Source organism: Oxyura jamaicensis, chromosome 1, assembly GCF_011077185.1.
Source record: "Oxyura jamaicensis isolate SHBP4307 breed ruddy duck chromosome 1, BPBGC_Ojam_1.0, whole genome shotgun sequence".
Taxonomy (NCBI): Eukaryota; Metazoa; Chordata; class Aves; order Anseriformes; family Anatidae; genus Oxyura; species Oxyura jamaicensis.
Window position 1 is genome coordinate 27,626,802 of NC_048893.1, and position 20,690 is coordinate 27,647,491.

Genomic DNA, 20,690 nt, shown 5'->3' on the forward strand with positions numbered 1-20,690 from the left:
GAACAAAAGAGAGATATTTTGAGGGGCTGAAATCCCTAATCTCCAATGTAAATATTTTATTTTATTTTTTGTATATGCCTGCAACGAAAATATTCATCCCATTCTTCTGGGCATATAGTTTGTTTCTCCTTTCTCTGTGTTATTTCTGGAATTAATTTTGTTTTCCTCTGAGTTCTATCTTTAAAAGTGAAAGGGTGAAAATCTCTCTCCCAAAATCAAGGTTTCTTATACAAAATGTAAGGCAAATTCCCTGTTTTATCCTTATCCTTTGCGGGAGTCTTATCACTGCCTGAAATATCTCCAAAGCTTTGACATTAGAGTGAGAACTACATTCAGTTGCTCAATATCCAGTTTTATCTGAAAAAAAAGAATCAAAGACAGAGAAAACATACTGTCTACTCTTCCTAAACAGACTTTCTCCAACCTGGTGAAGCAGATTCTTCTTCAAACGTTGACACATACCTTATTAAAGTAGTATTTTTGTTACTGCATTCTTTACAATGTTAATAAAACACTGCATTCTTAGAAATCTGAGATTTCCTACAAAACAGTATAAAAATATCAAATTGCTTTATCAAATTGCTTTTCATTATGTTTTGTCATAAACTATATGTTCTTGAAAAGATGAACCTGGAAACCAGTGTATCTGGAAATTCTGTTACAGTAATATAATCTGTTCTGAATTTTCCTCTGTTGGTGTTTTGTTCTCTGCCATCAGTCTACGTTAACAAGAGTTTTGTCAGTGATTTAGCTGTAATTGTATGAATGGAAGCTATCCCCTTAAATATAATAGAATATATATTCTTTATATATACATATATTTATATTTATATTCTTACAAAGACTCCAATTTTTACACTTGACGCTGTGAAAATAACACAAATTTAAAAGAGTGAGCTGGTTTCTTCTCTGGGCCACAAATTAATAAAGTTGATACCAGCTGCAGTCAGTTCAAAGTCATAGGACAAAGTTTTGTAAAAATATTCTGAAGGCCCATACAATCCATAGCAGAGATCAGAAAACAACTGAGGGCAGCATTTGTCTTCACTCAGCCTTTATTACTGATATTTAGCTTCAATTGTGGAATTTAGACAGAATATCTTTCTTAAATGACATGTTCTTTTTTCCTTAGTTCTACGTACTTTGAGAATGAATTGCTTTTTCAAAATACCTCTCACAGCAATGCAGCATTTTTTTTTATTTTTTTTTTTCCTAAAGGAAATTTTTCTTTTTTTCTTCTACCTCTTCTATCTCTTGTTCAGCACTTTTGACCATTCAACAGTCAGCTGGAATAGAGTTCTCTGCAAGGAGAAAATGTTTTTATGCCTCATCCTAATAGATTTATTTAATAGAAGAGAAGTAAGTAAGTAATACATCTCATACTCTCAGCTGAAGAAGTGCAGTTTCCTAGGGCACTAGGGAATACACTGTTAGGAAGCCAAGTGGAACCAGATTTTATACTGCTCGTCTTTAGCTGATGCTTAAGACATACTTGTTTTTCAGTTGACACAGAAAGGTATATTCTTTCTCCTTCCAGATAAGGCCAAGAAAGATCAGCTGGCCAGTTCTAATAATAGACATGCCAAAAACATAGGCAGGAGCAACAATTTTTTAATTAAAAGTTTATTTGGCTATTGCTTTTAGTGCTTTGCTGTTTGTTTAATTAAGTCCCAAGCCTGCTGCCTCTGTGATGGTGTCCCTTAAAACATTTACTATGCTGTTAACTAAAGTTACCCCTCTTTAAGTATTTAGTATTAAGCCACATTATTTCTACACATTCTTACTCTATTCTACTTGCTATTTCCATTGTTACTTAAACAGTATTTAACAACACCTGGAAGACACTTGTTTTGATTCAACATTTAAATATGGTGTGTAGAAAAACAGTGAGGAAGATGAGGCTTTAAAAAAGAAATGATTGTAGAAGTTATCCCATGAAGACATTTTGAATTTACCTGTTGGTAGTATAGTATGAAAGGAAATACTCTGTTGTCTGATTAAGGGATTTTTGGACACCGTATTGTAAGATGCAGAGAACAAAAGAGATACTATTTTTCATTACAATTATTTTTAGAATGTTAATGCAATTCCTATAAATGTAATTATACTGGCTTTGGTGTACCTGGTTGAAACCATGTAACCTGTACATGGTTGAAACCCTCATAAAAAGTCTAACCCATTACAAACTGTCCAGGCAAACCCTAGATCAGGTGGAAGAAGAGCCATAAATCTCCACCCCTCTGCACTGAAGAAGATGAGGCTTATGGATAGGAAATTGCTTTCCACAAAATTGTGGCTTTCTTCCATTCTCAGCTATGTTTCTTGACCTCCATCCTTATAACCACTGAGATTTCTTTCTGGTACAAGGAAAAAATATTTATCTTCTTTTATTTATTTATTTATTTATTTTTATTTCTTATACAATATTTTTTCCTTTTTTTTTTTTTTTTTTTTTTTTTTTTTAAATGACCTTACTGAATACATGTTCCTTCTCTCACTAGATAAGGGCACAAGACTGAAGATTTTGTGACTCAGTGTGACCACTTAGGCCAAAATGTTAAATTACACTTTGATTCCCAGCTACCTTGTTTCCTTACATCTAGAACAGAAGTAAGGGAGTTGAACTCAATGCAAGGCAGTTACAGGTTCACAGACTTCTCTGTGCTGATTAAAGTCACCAGCACTTCTTGTTTTAAAAAATAAATTAATAAAAAAAAAAAAGTAACTGAGTCATAGAATAGCTTGGGTTGGAAGGGATCTTAAAAATCTCCCAGTTCCAACCCCCCTGCCATGGGCAGAGACACCTTTCACTAGACCAGGTTGCTCAAAACCCCAGCCTGGCCTTGAACATCTCCAGGGATAGGAATCCACAGTTTCTCTGGGCAACATGTTCTAGTACCTCACAAACCTCTGAGTGAAGAATTTCCTCCTAAAATCTAATCTAAACCTCCCCTCTTTTAATTTAAATCTGTTCACCTTTTCATATCACTATTTGCCTGTGTAAAAAGTCACTCTTCTATTTCAAAACCCCCCTTTAAGTACTGAAAGACTGCAATGAGGTCTCCATGGAGCCTTCTCTTCTTCATGCTGAGCAACCCCAGCTCTCTCTGCCTGTCTTCACAGGAGAGGTGCTCCAGCCCCTGATCATCTTTGTAGCCCTCCTCTGGACAGGATCTAACAGCCCCACATCCTTCTTGTGCTGGCAGCCCCAGACCTGGAAGCAGCACTCCAAGTGGGGCGTCAAAGGGCAGAGCAGAGGGGCACAATCACCTCCCTTGCCCTGCTGGCCATGCCTCTGTTGATGCAGCCCAGGATGCAGTTGTCCTTCTGGGCTGCAAGTGCACACTGCTGGCTCACGTCGAGCTTTTTGTACACGAGAACCCCCAAGTCCTTCTCTGCAGGGCTGCTCTCAATAAGTTATGTATTCCTGCCTGGGATTGCCCTGACACAGGTGCAGCACCTTAGACTTGAACCTGTTGGTTCACATGGGCCTACTTCTCAAGCTTGTCCAAGTCCCTTTGGATGGCATCCCTTTCTTCTGTCACATCAGATGGACCACTCAGCTTGGTGTTCTTGAAACAGAAATAGGTGTATCTATTAGGAGTAATAAATAAGTTCTTGTTTGCGTAATTGCTACTGTAGTATTTACTTAGACAAAGAAATAGAGTTACCATTAAAGCATGAAGCCTCATTTTCCAAACTGCACCTTATTTGCATGGTGCAAAGCCAAAATATGCATACATCAAGTCAGCTGTGCAGCTGTGTGCAAGGCAGTACACAGGAACAGGTAGAAGCGATGCTTCTGGGGTTTCAGTGAGTGAAAGTCTGGACTCCTCCATGAGAGGAGCTCTGGAGATCTCACTCCTTTCTTAGGCCCTCACGAATACATGGCTGGAAAGCACTACCATCTGTCTTCAAAATATAAGTCTTCAATGCTTTCACTTTTAGCTCTTGTTGAAAAACACAGCGTTGTAAAGTGCTGGTTCAATATCAATAACATTCCAGAAATTTACAGGTGGTGGTAGGAGTTATTTAGTTTATGGAAAGCTATTTTGTGAATCTCTCATTTGTGTCTTGTGGAACAGCTGTCCAGAGATTAAGGCAGAGAAGCATTAGAAAGACCTGGAGATTCTCTCATGGTGTAGGAGAAAAATTACCTGTAACAACAGGAGAAAGGATTCAAGACAGCCAGGAAGACCCGAGCCATTTGAAAGTGCAAATGATGAGCTAGGTTTCTGGCCTGTTCCAAGATCAAGGATGATGCCACTAACGCTGTCAGTCTCTGAACTGGTTAATTCAAAGCAAGCCCTGTCATATTTATTAGCTTGTACTACACCATTAGATTATAGTGTAGGTTTGCCCTTTGAGAGAATCTCAAGGAAAATAGGTTAAGCAATATGAAGCAAAAATGTGTCATTTTGATTTAATGATCTTTGTCCCACAAACACTGCATTTTTCCATACATGGCATGCCATAAAAGTAGAAGCCAAATGTTAACTGATTAAGTTGATTGAGAGTTTCATTTAATATCATGGGAAGGTACCCTGTACAAAGGTTGAAAACTGTTTAAACAGTGAAGTGTGTTTTTTCTTCCTGTTTATAGCTGTGTGGCACAGGGTTTGTGTTTCAGGGTTGGCTGCACAAGTTAATTTTGTGACGTGCTGTTCTCTCCATTTGGCTGGATGATACTATATGCAGTCTAGCACTAGATAATTTCATAATATAATTAGTCACGAATTCAGTTATATTTACAATGGTGTATTACAAGTTCATCTCCAGTGTACTCACTTCAATGTTTTATAGCATTCCTGGTTCATTTAAGTTTTGATGTCTAATCCTTAGCTAGAAATAGCTGATATAGTCCTAGGATCTGGCCCACTGATTTATCATGTTTTGAGGTCAAGGAAGAATGTGGCATTGTACTTATATGCCTTAAAACATTGTAAAAAAAAAAAAAAAAAGAGGCCTTGAAGCAATCAATATACAGGAATAACTGAAAATATAGAAACTATTTACCTGATACATGCTAATCAGAGATTAATAGTTCCTTATTTGTGGAACTTTTGTTGTGCAACATAAGATGATCACCTAAAGATAGTTGTTTGTGCAGTTAGATATTAAGTATTATTTTTCTTCATAGCACACAGAACCATATAAAAATAGGGAATGCAATATTTTAAATGTATCATTGAAATTATAACACCTAATACTATCAGATGGAGAACAGACGAACATAGCTAACACACCATAGCATCTATTAATAGGCCTGACTCCCTTTTGCAATGTCAACTGTAACATTAATCCTTGTTTTAAATCACAGTGTCTCAAATATCAGCTGTTACTAGTTGTACAGTTGTCTTTCAGTTTACATCAGAGAGCCCAATGGAGTCTTTTGAAGGACCTAGTAGGGTTAGCAAGGCTAACTTATTAGAAGTCCCTACTGTGAATGATTTCTCTTCTGAAGATGAAGATGTTAAACCTGACATTAAACATCGTTTCTCTCCACTTCCCCGAAGGCGGAATTCTGCTTCTTCAGAGGAAGAGGAGGCAGATACCCCCACCACCATTGCAAGAAAAGTTTCGTTTGCTGATGCATTTGGGTTTGATCTTGTGTCTGTTAAAGAGTTTGACACATGGGAAGTTCCAAATACAGCACAAAATAATGACTTAGAAGATGAAGTGTTCCCTCAGGAGGAATTTTTTTTATCTCAGCTGTTTACATTACCTGCTTCCCAAGAAGAACTTTTGCAAAAAGTGCGAGAGCAGAAAGTACTGCTAGAGTCAATTGTGTTCCTGCCTGGGATTACCTGTATGAACGGTATTATAAGAGTTCTCAACATATCTTTTGAAAAGCTGGTATATGTTCGAATGACACTGGATGACTGGGTCAGCTATTATGATATCCTAGCAGAATTCATGCCTAATTCTTGTGGCAGTGAAACTGACCAGTTTTGCTTTAAGATTTCTTTAGTTCCTCCTTATCAGAGAGATGGAGCCAAAGTGGAGTTCTGTATACGATATGAGACATCGATTGGTACTTTCTGGGCAAACAACGATGACAAAAACTACACTCTGATTTGTCACAAGAAAGAAAATGTGTCCAAGCTGGATAATAAACCACACAGAGAAGCTACTGATAGACATCTTAAAGGCTGCTTAAAGACAACACCAAGCAGGTGAGGTTACATCTTCCTTTTTGTTAACTTACAAAATAGCTGGCTGAATCTAACTTTCTTACTTTCTGAAGCCAAGATTCCCATGTTGATAGTTGTTGTTGCTCTTTAAATAATAAATCAGACCAAAACTTGTTTTTAATAAAGCTTTTGCATACATTAGACAGTAGTTTTCTGCAGATGGTTGGAATCTAACATCGTAGTTTTAATATATGGCATGCATGCCACTCAGATGAAAAGTAATGTGAGGGTCTACAAATTATGTGCTGTATAAAGATTTTAATCTCTGTAGCATATAAACTGAGCTGACATCAATGATCTGGTGAGCCTACTTTGCTCTAGACTGAAGTAGCTGTACAGTTAAAGCACTTCACATTCAGTCTCTTGGTAAGTCAACAAGAATTAAAAAGAAAAAAAATCCTAGATTTTCACATAATTTATTTCATATTTCATTCTCTGCATGTAGCTACTAAAACAGAAATAGCAACACTGGGTCAAGAAGCTGGTAACTCAGGGAGGGGTCCTGTTGCAATTAGAATAGCTAGTACAAACTTTTCTGCAATTGGCTGGGCTGTTCTGCAAGATGCATCTTAGAGTAACAAATCCTTCTTCCTGCCATTGCCTGATGTTTTGTTTCACAACTGGTGAAATAAATAATGATTTATAAGGCAGAGTTGGTAACATATTAAAAACAATAAAATGTTTTCAATATACATTGTTCTGATTAAACTTAGGCTAGTATTCTGTTGATTATATAGTGGCAGTAGTTAACTTATAGCTTAATCCCATATGAAGAGAAAAACTCAGGAACAGTAACTTTCAGCTTCCTACTCTGTTTTTAACTCCCCTTTTTCTGTAAGTAAAACAATGTTGCCCATGTAAATCTAATTCTCAGGTTTTAGATTAGTAAACTTCCTCCAAATCCATAGAAATTCTGCAGAACCAAATCTATATTTTACCTGCAGCATCCTCTGCGATACTTAGATCCCTGAACTAAATTAATCTTGAGTTTTTAATTCCTGTTTCCTTGCCAAGCAAGATGGTGCAGTTTGATTTCCCAGGTTTTAAGTACCTGCACTCTTCCACTGAACAGGACTGGTGGGGAAGCGGGAACAAACGTGGCAGTGGCTGGAGCTTAAAGAGAAGGGAATTCTCCAAGGCTTCCCCTAGCAGAGCCTTTCTGTTCTGTCTCCTCCTGTAGCCCAGGCTCACTGTGCTGAGAGCCTCTGGCAGCTGTAAGTGCATGAGTCCTGTGAGGGGATGTGTGAAATACAACTTAGTGCCTGCATCACCAACATGGTGTAAGAGCAGTCCCCAGTGATAACCCAAGGTCCAGTTCATAGACAGTCCAGAGAGCCCTCCCTGGCCAGCCCTGGGTAAGCTCACTGGTGCTTCCACAGGGAATGTTCTTGTACGTAAGAGCAGAGGGTTCAACGCATTTACCTGCCGTGGAGTCACATCCTGACCTTTGCGCCTGGTTCTGTACGTCGTATCTGTCCTTCAAGAAGTGTCACATGACTCATTCTGGGTAAATAAGGTAGCCTGAGGTATTCTGTAGAAGGGTCTTGGTATCAGATAGCACAGGCATATGCAGGCAGTGTGATTTCAGGCTGAGTTCAGGTAGCCTACATGGAGGAGATGGACACTGAGAGCTGAGTCTTAATTTAGAGAGCCCTGGGCTTCCAGCTGTGTTTGGGAGTGCAAATTTAGATACAATTGGGCAGTTGAGGTTATGTGACAAAAAACAGTTTAATTCCCTGAAAAACCTGAAGTGATATATCTGGTGTTAGTCTAAATCATAGAAACATTTAATCTGGGGAATGCTCATTTGCATGTATATGCTGAATATATTATAGATACCTCAGCCACAAACATATATTAAAAATGGAAAGAAGATAACATCAAATTACCTTGTCTCTTATCGGAGATGTAAAGTTGTATCCCTCCATATCAGTACATACCAGAATGCATATCTGTATATATATGTGTGTGTCTGTGTGCACATATAAATGTGTATATATATACCTATGTAAGCATACATATGTATGCACACATATATGTTTGATCATGTATACTCGAACACACATAACAATTTCTGATATTAAAAACAAAGTGATCAGGTTCTTGTTTACATTAAGATCTGTTACACATTTTTGGCAAAGAGTTACCTACATGCACTTTCAAGACTCTTTTTAGCGGCAGAAGGATGTAAAGAGTCCTTACATTAAATGAAAAAAATGTGCTACAAGTATTTCTGGAATACAGTTTCAGTGGTCTCTATGGCTTCTGAAAGAGCACTGGCAGATTGTAATCCAGGACCAATTTTATGCTACAGGGACTTCATTGACTTCACAGGAGTTGCAGCTTTCACCAGTGTAAATGAGGTCAGCATCAGGGCCTTTCGTTTCAAAAGAACTAAGATGCCAACCTCCATTGCTCACTTGTTTTTCAAAGTGTCTTTGTACATGTTGCCCCTTTGAGTGAGGAGGAACACCCTGCAGACATCTGCAAAAGTACCTCATTATTCTCCTTCAGACCCTCATTAAAACTCCTTTGCTTTGATGTCTATAAAAAATCGCAAGAAAAACAAACCCCCCAAAATTGGCAAAGTGAGGCTGATGATGTGCTGTGACTACTTCTTATCATGTTGAACAGTGCTGTCTGTTTTCCTGTTCTCCTCCACAAGCCCCCTCCCCCCTTTTTCTTTCTTTCTCCTCTTGTTTTATACTCAAATTATAAACTCTACAGAGTGTATATTTGCTGTGCTCTATGTATATAGAGCATTTAGCAAAGTGGGGTCCTGGACCATAACTAGGTTGTCCTAGAAGCTGCAGAAATGCAAACAGATATACAGAGAATTAGTAACAATTTTACCTATGGATCACACAGGTAAGTAATATTGTTATTTATGTCCACAAACTGGACATCTTAAATTAATGATTTATTTATAGCAAACTAAATATAATGATATTTTAAAAGGGCACTTATTTAAGCCCCTAGTTCAAATTTAGAAACCTGTTACCATTTTATTTTTTAAATCTTGGCTCTAAGATATTTATACTTTCTCTTAAAATGTGCAATTTACCTTTCCAGTTAAAAAATAGGACTGTTAAAGAATTATGTTTTTTTAGCAGGTAATCTGATCCACTCTAGGGCATACTTGTGTGGCTCATTAAATGTCATTATCAAGGATTATTTGCGTTAGTTAAGTGAAAGGAATAATATGCACTTTCAGAGGAAGTTACTGAGGAAACACAATATGACTGTATCATGTTACCCTTAAGAATATGAACCAGGACAAAGTAGTGTGAATAAGGCCAATGAAATGGCTTCCAACATATATTTTATTTTATTTTTAAATCAAAATGGACTCAACCCTCAAAAATCACACCTGAAAAATATTGTAGCAAAAGGCAAAGCTGCATGAAATAATTAATGTTGAAAACTATCTAGATTCAAAACCACGTGCCTATTAATTCCATGTTTTATATGCTTTTGCCTAGACAAGAAAAAATAGTCTTCTCCCAAACTTTTATAAAATATTTGCTTCCAACTGTATTTTTCCATGCAATAATTCTCTCTAATATAAATTTTAACAATTTTTATTGTTTTTCAAAAAACTTGAAGATTCATAGGAACAAAGTATAATTTGAAACAATAGTCTCTGGATTAATTACTTTATCTTTTAGTCTATCTGAAAGCGTGCATTTAACTTGTACATACTCATATTTTTGGGGGAAAAATTGACTACTAAAAATGTGAAGGTTGCCACTGGAAAAAAAATAAAAAATAATAAAAAATAAAGAGCTCCTGAGCTCCTGTCAGAAAACAGTCCTCATTTCTATCATATACACAAACATCTAAACATCAAGAAAAATGTAACTGAATTGTATCAGCTCCAGTTTTTCCTCTTTTTGTTTGACTTTTGATTTTGGGACATGGATAATAATTCTGAACACAAATTTCTCCTGGTCCTCAGGTTTGGACCACGTGATTTTGTTGTGGATCCCAGGCTCCTGCATTGGTCTGATGAGACAGGGACTGGTTGTGTGTTGCATGAGGCAAAATCCTGTAGATCATGGTGCATGGCGCAGTGATGACCTGCAAACCTTCACCCAGCTCCTCCCCCCCCCCCCAGTGGCCAGTCACTGGTGAGGCTGCACCTTATTTCTGTGTTTGGCCCTGATTTGCCATCTGTCAAGAGAGCAATTGGAACAGCAACACAAGGAAAATGGCTAATAAGAATGAGAAAAGTTTCTGAAAAGGCTAAAATGTATTTGGACTTCCGTCCTCTGACAAGGAAAGGGAAGCTAATATGTTAGTTATCCCACTCTTAGCTCTCTAAGCCCACAAATGTATCACTCTGAAATGATGTTGGTCCTGTGTTTTCTGGTTATTGCTGGACGTACTTTTCTCTGAATCAATTTATTGTACATCAATTTATTAGTACATCAATTTATTTCCCTCCATGATGCCTCTTTAAAATAGAAGACAAAATAGGTGATGTCTCATGCAAGACCTGCTCTATGTAAAATGTGTGATGAGAAGGAAGAGATTAAAAAAAATCTGGTCTGTGGGTCACCAATGCCAATTTTCATCAGCATAAATACCGAATAATCTTAATGAAACTGTCAGTGAATTTCTTCTGTGCATGAATACTCTCTCCTGTCTTCAGCTCCAGTTTCATCCACTTTCTGATAGATGGTAAAGGAAGTACATTGCTGAAGACATGTGAACCAAAAATGTCCCCTTGCCACAAAGAAGGCCAGTGTGTGTTCTGGGGTGTGTTAAGCTCAGTATTGCCAACAGGTTGAGGGAGGTGTTCCTTCCCTTTACTCAGTACTAGTGAGGCCACACCTGTGTCCAGTTCTGGGCTTCCCAGTTGTACTGGGTCTGGCTGGGATGTTAACTTTCCCTGCAGCAGCCCATACAGTGCTGCGCTCTGCACTTGTAGCTAGAACAGCAGTGGTATCACACCAGTGTTGTGTCTGCTGCTGAGAAGTGCTGGCACAGCATCAGGACTTTCTCTAACCCTTCTAGGGGGTGGGCAAAAAAAGTGAGAAAGAAACATCACCAGGGCAACTGACCTAAACCAACCAAAGGGATATTCCATGCCACATGATGTCACACTCAGCAATAAAAGGTGGAAAAAGGAAGAAGAGAGGAGGGGTGGGCTCTCGTTGCAAAAAGTCTGTCCTCCTCCCGAACACCGGCTACGTGCGTTGAGGCCCTGCTTCAAGGACATGGTCAAGCATTGCTCATTTGTGGGAAGTAGAGAGTAATTTCTTTCCTCTGCACTTCCACATAGCCTTTGCTTTTTTTGTTTAGTTATTTCCTTCCCCCTCCCTCTTCCCCTTTCCCTTTTTTCCCTCTAGTTGAATTGTTTAATTAATAATAATATTTCCTTAATAATATTTTTTCTCTTTAATTAAATTATCCTTATCTCAACCTGTGAGTTGTTCTTTCCTTTACTTCTTCCCCTCGTCATCTGAGGAGGGGGAGTGAGAGAGCGGTTGTGGTGTTCAACTGCCTAGCACGGTAAAACCACCACACCAGTACAAGAATGACATGAACATACTGAAGAGACCAAAGAAGAGCTGTGAAGATGATAATGGGATTGGAGCATTTCTCCTGATAAGAAAAGGCTGGGAGAAGCTGGGAAAGGCTGGTTCATCCTGAAGAAGATGTGTCTTATCTGTGTGTATAATTACCTGAAAGTAGAGAGCAAAGAGAATGGAGCCAGGCTTGTTTCAGTAGTGCCCAGTGAAAGAACAAGAGGCAATGGGCACAAACTGGAACACAGTATGTTCTCTCTGAGCATCAGGAAGAACTTCTTTCCTCTGTGGGTGACTGAGCACTGCACATGTTGTCCAGAGAGGCTGCGGAGTCTCCATCCTTGAGATCTTCACAAGCTGTTCTGGGCAACCTGCTCTAGGTGGCCCTGACTGAGAAGGAGTGTTGGACCAGATGACCTCCAGAGGTCCCTTCCAACTTCAGTAGTTCTGTGATTCTGTGGTACATCCTGGCAGGACTGCAGTGTGTTCAGTCTTTCACAGGTGAATGGCAAACCTGAGCCTAGTTGTGTTGATAAATGCAGTTCTGCATCACCTCCTCTTAGTCTTTCCCAAAAACCTTTTTAAAAATGAGGACTTCTGAGGAAGATGTTTAGTTTTGCATATTCTTTGCTAGGAGGAAAAACTGTATTATTCTCAGATGGTCCATTTAAAATACGACATTTAAATTATATTCCCTTTTAATCCTTGTTCTTTTGATTATTTCACATCATAATCAGAAAGGGAAAAGGAGAGCCGGAAAGGTGTTAAAACATACTTCTTTGTGTACTACTATTTAATCTCAAGGTTGTTTCTGGCATCTCAAGTCACAAGTTACACCTTGATCAGCATACAGATATGGGATTTGACTAAAGTTTATTACTATTATTAGCAAGTGACTGCAGTCACTGTTTTTACCAGCAGAGCAGCTGCTAGAGAAGCTATCCATTCACAGGGAGCCAGCTAAAAGCAGCACTCCTCTGCTGCTGACTCTAATCTGGTATTCCCAGCCCTTCTCCTGCCTCCTGGTCAATGCCGGTCTTTGCCAATTGTAGAAGTAGGTAGGCATCAAAATAACACTTCTCCAGGTGTTGCTCTTGTTCTTCAAGAGTGTGGTTATTGGGGAGACAATTTAAGGTGGTCTAAAATATAATTTTCAGACAAGTGGGGTAAAAACAAGCGGTGGAACTAAGGCTGAATGTTAAATGTTTCTTAATAGTGATGGTAGAGTTATCTTCTGAGGAAATTGCTATAGCCTTACTCTCCAAAGTCAATTAAAATAAGCTAAGATAAACCACTTAAAAATATTCTGCAGGGAACAATCCTACTTGGACAGGTACTACACTCAATAGTTTAATTTGGCTTTTTTTCTATTTGTCTAATCACAATATTTCAAAATCCAGACACACTTAATATTTTAAATATGAAATATCTTAAAGACCCTAAGGATAGATATCTAAGCTAATGGCATAAGGCTTTGAAAGCAATCACAGAAATGCCAAAAAAACAGATGGAATTTATGGATGAGAATGGCATGCACACATCAAATAGACACTTGCTAACCATACTTGTGACATACTTTTGGACAAATAGAAATACATTACTCCTGTATTCTATTGTTTAATGACTCTAATGACTCTTTTGTTTAGTTAGATACCTGTTTAGCAAATTGACCTGAGCTGGTAAGGAATATTTCAATATTCTGTCTCCTGTCCACTGTCCAGTTATTGCAGTTTATAAATGTTCATTTAGAAAAAAAAAAAAAAAAAAAAAAAAAAAGTTCTATTACATTCATCTTGATTTGGCTAAATGTTAGTTCTGAAAAGATATTTAAAGTCAGTGAGACGTTAACTGAGAGCACTAGAGGCATTTTTAATCAATGCATTCACTACCTGTGTCATCTGAGCTGTTTATTCTGATTAGGAACTTTAAGCTATGATCCAGCCACAGCTCTGCAGCTCTGAAAATTGAAGCAATTGACTCAATGACAGTGTAACTCCAGAGAACCAATTGTCTATCATATTTTTAACATAAACTGTGGATGGTTTATTTTCTCAGTTACATAAAATAGAAAAATATGTCCAAACAAATATTTTTTCAAGCTAAATGCAGTCCCTACCTCAGGGCAAAGGAAGAGCTAAGACCTTTTAAACACTGAGGGAATATGTTAGAAGTGGCTATTTGATCCCTAGGCTTTCAGTGACACACACAAAAATATTAGTTGATATGCCAAGGCATAATGGGGGGCTTGGTTTTCTGGCTGTCTCTCCGCTCTCCTTCTCCTGATCTGTAGAGCCAGCTGATACTCTGACACTAAACCCAAAGATTTATTACTGCTAGTTACTAATAACAGCCCTAAAGAGCAATGAAGAGCACTGAAATATGCAATTGAATGTAGTGCTACTGTGAGGAGTCCATGTGAACTAGGTAAAGCTGGCAGTTTTTTTATCTTGCACTTGGGTGCACCAAGTGAATTTGCCTTTAAATTTTTCATTGACATATAGTAGTTGTTCCTGCAATAACATTTATGGCTCCTAGTAGTGTAAGATTATCAAGCCTTTCATGCTGTAATAGTTGTGGAGTTTGTCAGTCTTTCTCTCTCCCCAGTTACTCTGGTAAACTTGCACCAATATCCCTGAGGTTATTTTTTAGGTTAGATTTTCTTCATAGAAATATTCATTTACATAATCAGATGTTATTCACAGTGTTCAAATCGCTAAATCATAGGTGCAACCATTTTGAACATTGACAAACCAAGCGAAAAATAATGATATGTATCACAAAGTGACCTTCTTGCTATGTAAGAGTAAGATAATGTATGGGCGAAAAAGTTATAAATGTCTCTTCTCATGGTGATGAACACCTGGAAATTTCAGCCTGTTAAGCTATTTACTGAGTTTAGAAGTGCTTTCCAAATTTTAGACTAGATCTGTCCTCTCTTGAGAAAGACTGCCTAGGGATTTTTGTGGTCACCCATTCTGTTCTTCTGGTATCTGTGCTTTAGTCTCACCTGACTGCCATCTGTCTATCTCTGAGGCATCTGTCATCTTCCTGTGTACGTGCCTCAGCATACTGCAGTCAGCCTCTAGGAAACGACTGTCCCCGACGTGCTGGTAGAGGACGGTTCCTTTTTTTTTTTTTTTTTTTTTTTTTTCCTCCAGCTAAGTTCCAAGGAAAGACCAGGTGCCACAGAGCCTAATGACTTTTTCTTCTCAGATCTACCCAAAATAGGTCCAGCTTGGAAGACCTGTTGATGGTACTTGCTATGTTCTCCTTATGTCTTTTAAAACAATGGGAGAAAAAAGCAAGAGAAAAATAAAAGCCCTCCACCCCCAGCTCCTTTCTACAACATCATTTTGATATTTGACCATGTCCCTTCCAGACAAAATATCAACCAAAGAAAGTTCTCCTCTGACCTCAGACTGAGCTTAGTCCTTCGGAAAATTGACTCCTGGAGATAGGCACCCCAGCAGTAAGGTGTTGCACCACTAATTCACAATGGAGTGTCGATAGATCTTCTAGCCTTTCTGAAAGGAATCTTTCCCTAAAAAACTTCCTTGTTGCTGAATTAGGTAGACCAGTCTGTCAAGGGACTTAAGCAGATAGTACACTTCCATGTAAAAAAACAGTGGTGTAGCAAGACTTCTGACCTGTTTTTTTTTTCAACATCTTTATGTAGATATCATAACAAGGCACCACAATCATGACAGGACTATAAGAAAGCCTGTCAAAAGTTGCAGTCTGTCTTTTCATAGTTAGTTCATGGTTCATAGTTTCAGATTAATTTGAGATATTTTTTTTTTCTTTTTTTTGTGTGTGTGTGTTCTTCATATCTATAATAATGAGATCTGGGGATACACAAGGCTATGTTAAAGGTTAGAACCTGGCATCAAATTGGATTGTGCTCCCATTTCAGACACACAGGCACTAAAATCTTCAAAAGGACAGATATGCATCTGTATTAAAAAAAAAAAAAAAATGTATGAATGTTTTGGCATTAAAACTCAAGGTCTCTTTTAATGAGCTAGAAAATAAAGACTAATTTCTTGGGACTCTGTTTGCTTTGAGGCAGTGATTATTCTCATCCCAAACCAGGCCAATGCATTTTGTTCTGTGCCACCTATGTCCCTGTTTCAATCATAAACGAGGACTGAAAAATGAAAATATTAGTAATTGGAAAATATAATCCCCTGGATAGCACCAATCCAATAATCTTAATAAAAATAGGTTTATTACAAACATTGCCTGAACCCTGCTGGGAATTATCTTTTCAGAAAAAAACACTCAAATTCCCTCACAGCTGCTCTCTTGATCAATTGTTCCCCTTGATACTATTAATCATCATACTATATACTGCTTATTCTTAACATCTTTTTCCACTCCACTTTCCAAACTTCCTTTCCAATTTCTCCTTGTTTAGAAGCTACTGACAGTCTTTTATTTGTCCTTTTGCAGGCCCACCTTTTGCTCTTTTCTGGTTTCAGCCCCTTTTTGGGTCATGAGATGACCCAAACTAACAGGTATTTCCTGTATTTTCCAGGTAGGGGAATACCACAAGTTAATATTCTCTTTCTCAGATTTCAAACATTTAAATAGAGGTTCTTTTAGACTCTATTTTTGTGCAAACTACTTGTGAAAGTCTCTAAACTGACTCTCCTGATAACACAGTCTTCTGTTCACAGCATAGTTTCAAAATGATAGCTTCGGTGCAAACCTTCATTGCTGTGCCACTGTGCAAAAATCCTCACCTACCACTCTAATGATGAGCGGTCACTGTCTCCATGCCTCTTCCTGTGTCCTGACTATCAACAAGGGAGCTAATTAGTGTCAGTCCCATTTGTTTGGTGACACCTATTTACTGAGGACTAGTTGGAGCCTTCTCTAACGCTTCTGGTAGTTGAAGGTCGTATAAGAAAATCAATGCCACCTGGATTTGTAATAAAGGTTCTGATTTTACATACAGCTGCATTCTAATAGGATCACTTGTAACAGCATAATATCTTTTAAAAACTATTCAGTATTTTCTACTTAATGTTCACATGGCCATTCATTTTTGTCTGTTGATATCTTTTTTTTTTTTTACTTTTTTTTTTTTTTCCCCCAGTTTTTGCTTTAATTTCTGTAACTTTTTCTGTGTGGTCTCAATTATTTAGAATCTAACAATGTAATTTAAACAATTGTTTTCCACATTGTTCAAATTATTTTCCTGTTGTGCTTCTGTTTTTCAAATACCTTGTTAAAAAATGTAAACACAAATAAAAAGCAATGATACTGCCACAGGTGGCACATGCACATTGCACTGATATGAAAGAGAAACTTTGTGGTTCTGTCACACATACCATCTCTGTAACGTGGAATCATCTGAAGCTAAAAATCTTAGGTAGGAATCAGCCATATTTTCAAGTGGAGTAGTCGTGTAAGTAGAAATTCAGATATGTGTTCGGAGTGTAAACTTAAAAGACCAGAAATAAAAAATGGTGTTAGCTGAGCTTCAGTATCATTTGATCACTGTATGACATGGCTGTGATGCTCCTAACTCAAGCACAACCATTAAGATCAGCCCTTCTTAACAATAAGTAAAAGCCTTAAAATTACTTAGAACATTTCCCTGAAAGGTGGTACAGCTGAGCACTTAGTTTCCTGCAACTTTCTTCCAGAGCCACTTTAACTGATTTTTTTCCCCTACTAATGGATTTGGTACTTCAGAGATCATATATGCTGCAGCATTGATCATATATGCTGCATTTTGCTGTTTGCTGTCTTTTTTTTGTGCTGCTCACTTTGTCCTCTTCTCAGAAACCACGGACAGACATTCTGCCCATTTTTGATCGTGCATGCCCATGTTTTCTGCCTTCTTGGTCAATCATAATTGTCCAGTTGGCTAGCACTCTCCATAGGGTCCAATATTTGAATTTTATCCCTATGTCCTCTCTTAAAAAAGCAGAGGACCCTTGAATTTTCTCAGGGAGCAATGTTTCTTTTCTTATATTTTCTTCACATCTACCAATGTGTATTGCAATGTGTCTTCTCGTACAGTGCACATCTTTTTTACTGCACCCTAATCTTTATTTGATGCAAATCTTGTTTGAATGATTGAAATTCTTTAGTAATCATAGAAAAAAAAAAAATCTTATTCTGTATTTAGATGATTCCTCAGGAAAAATGTATTCCCTTAATTTCTAGCAAATTCTTATCAATACCTTTATATACAAATTGTTACAAAGATAAGCTATTCTTATCTAATGGTTTTTAGGAGTTTGAGACAGTCTCAGCAGGATTTGCTGAGGGATGAAACTTCTAATGATGATTTAAAGCAGTGAAGTGTGTAGGCTGAAACTGAAATAATTATTGCTGTAACCCTCTAAGCACTCTAAGTTCCTCAAGAGAAAATACTTTGTTCAGAACAGACCCCAAATAACAAAATGCTAAAAAAGTAAAAAAAAAAAAAAAAGTTTTTTTAAAAAAAAAAAAAAAAAAAAAAAAGAAAAAAAAAAGAAAACCCTTGGAGCAGGATGATAATTTAGAACTAGGATCAGTATAATGTGAGGATGTTCTCAACAACTACTCACAAATGCATCAGACATCACAATTAAAAAGGAATAATAATTACGGTCCCATTCTAAAGTATGTAATATTCTATTCCATTCAATAAGCCATGAACACTTTAAAACCATCAGTGTAATCCACAAACCTATATTTACAACATTAAACTGGATGTTCTGCCTTTTCAATAACTGTCATCTCATCTCTATTATTTTCACCTCAGACTCTAATTGTTTCTTTTATAGGAGCTAACCTACCAGTGTCCTTGGCAGTACAGTTTATGGCTCATGCATTTACAGTAATTGTTTGGGCAATTTGCCACACAGTATAACAATCTTCACATCACAATCAGTTTTTATAATAAACAGCATTAGTTGTGAAAAATACAAGTGATGCATGATTCTTATGGTAGATAAAGGGCACTGAAGATGCCCTTTAGAAAAAGAAAGGAAAATGCTCAAGCCTTGAACTGCTTGAGAAAAATACTGATGTCACAATAGAGCTAATTAATTTGATGGTACAAACAAGAGGGGGAAACGGCTTTGCATTCATTAGTGTCTATTCCAAATGAGAGCATACCGTTCATAAAAATAATATTCTGCCTTCATTTAGATAAAACGTGCAGGTAAACAAATGAGATATAAGCACCAGTTCCTGCAATAACAATGATTTCTCTCCTTAGCTTATCAAGACTCTTTCTGTTTAGCTGCAGGGAGCTCAAGTCCTGGGTAGGTACACCTTGCAGGCAGACCTGGAGAATTAGGCCAGATCCTGCTGCCCACCAGCCTGGCTGGCTCCAATGTGGCCAGCATTGCCAGGTACAGCTACCAGGCATGGTATGGTCTGCTCCTGGGAAGCAGAGCACTTCAGGACTCCTCTCCACCACAGAGAGGTTGTTGCACATGAGGATAACCTGCCACGTGTAGCTCTGCTGCAGGCATTTTGTGGCCTCTTGACTTTCAGGTGCCTGGAAATAACAGGTGAAGCACTGTGCTATGGGAAGGCTGTTTGGCAGACCTCCAACAGGCACAGCCTCCTGGGTTAGAAATTCTCTGGAGTAGAAATAAAGTAAATACCCTCTTACGCTGGTGTAGGAACAGGCATGGGAAGGTAATCCTCAGCCTCCCTGTCATTTCCATGCCATCTGATAGCCTCAGCTTGTGCTCGGGAACAGTGAAGCCAGGCCCCAGGGAGCACAAAGGTGGCTTCAAGCCAAGGTGGTGCCTCCCCTGCCTGAGCTATGCTGTGAATTCTCTGGCAGCACCAGAGCTTGGGACAGGTATTTATAGGGTGTTGGAAATACGTGTGATAAGAAATCCTCGAGAGGTTGTATTATAAGACTATAACTTCAACAATTGATAACACGGTCATCAATCTTAAGCAGTAGGAGACTTATCCCTATGGTGAATTTTGGACTGAGTCTTATGGAAACAAGGAATGAGTTTATCTTTACTCATTAAATACTCGTTTCATATAGTCAGTGAGGGAAATAGAATTTAAATAATTATGGAGAGCCCACCACTCGAAAGTGCACACTTCAGAGATCCACATACTGGCATTCTTGGTGGATCTGAAACCCCTTTCACGAGTTGTAAATAGACAGACAGGCCAGGACATGATTTTCATCTAGATTCCAAACGGTGGTTGGGATGTACCTTCAGTGGTAGTCTCACCGTAATGAGACCAGAATCAAGCTTATGTTTTTACTTACAAATAAAACATTTTATTCTCTGTGTGATTTGGTTTTGTTAGTATTTTCTCCTCTGCTGCACTGGTATTTTAAGGCCAATAGTAGAGGAAGGTTTTAAATGTAAATTTTACAGGGTTTATATCAGTTAAAAAAAAAAAAAAAAAAAAAAAAAGGAGAGAATTTTTACTCTACTGTATCATACAAAAAATTAATAGAATATTAAAGCTCTGTTAAGAACCTCATGCATACTTAGTCTTCCTACTTCTTTCCCAAATTCTTTCTTCCTTAGAAATCTGTTTTAGTTATATGCTTGTGGGTTTTGAATGACATTGCCTATGATACTACCGATGTTCAGAACTACATGTGAAAAATCCTAATGTAAAGAAACTATTCGGTTTTTCAAAACTGCTATTTTAATCTAACTCCTCCAAGCATTTTGCAGTCTTTCTGCTTTCTACGCACACATAAAATTTTTAAAACAATTTTTATTTTTATTGCTGTTTGATTTTTTTTTTAAATATAAATGTAGCTATTTCATTTTCTACTTAATTCTGCTTCTAATACAACACAACATAACCAAACCAAACCAACAGACCTTCCCTCCTCAATCTTTCCTCTTCTCCTTAGCTCTGAGGGATTACAGTTTTGCAGGATCACTGTTGGTCTCCAATGACATCTAAAACCTAACCACTTACTTGCATAGATTTGCTTTTTCCTCTCCTGGTTCTCAAT

General features: G+C 37.8%; 1 protein-coding gene across 1 annotated transcript in view; it reads left to right on the plus strand.

The window, feature by feature from the left end:
* The first annotated feature begins 5,332 nt into the window (after positions 1-5,332).
* The window catches only part of PPP1R3A (protein phosphatase 1 regulatory subunit 3A), a 28,691-nt gene continuing 13,333 nt past the window's right edge, over positions 5,333-20,690 (plus strand). Inside the window, exon 1 of the mRNA XM_035340121.1 lies at positions 5,333-6,176. Coding sequence (XP_035196012.1) covers positions 5,383-6,176 — 794 coding nt within the window. The 5' untranslated portion in view covers positions 5,333-5,382. The remainder of the gene's footprint in view (positions 6,177-20,690) is intronic.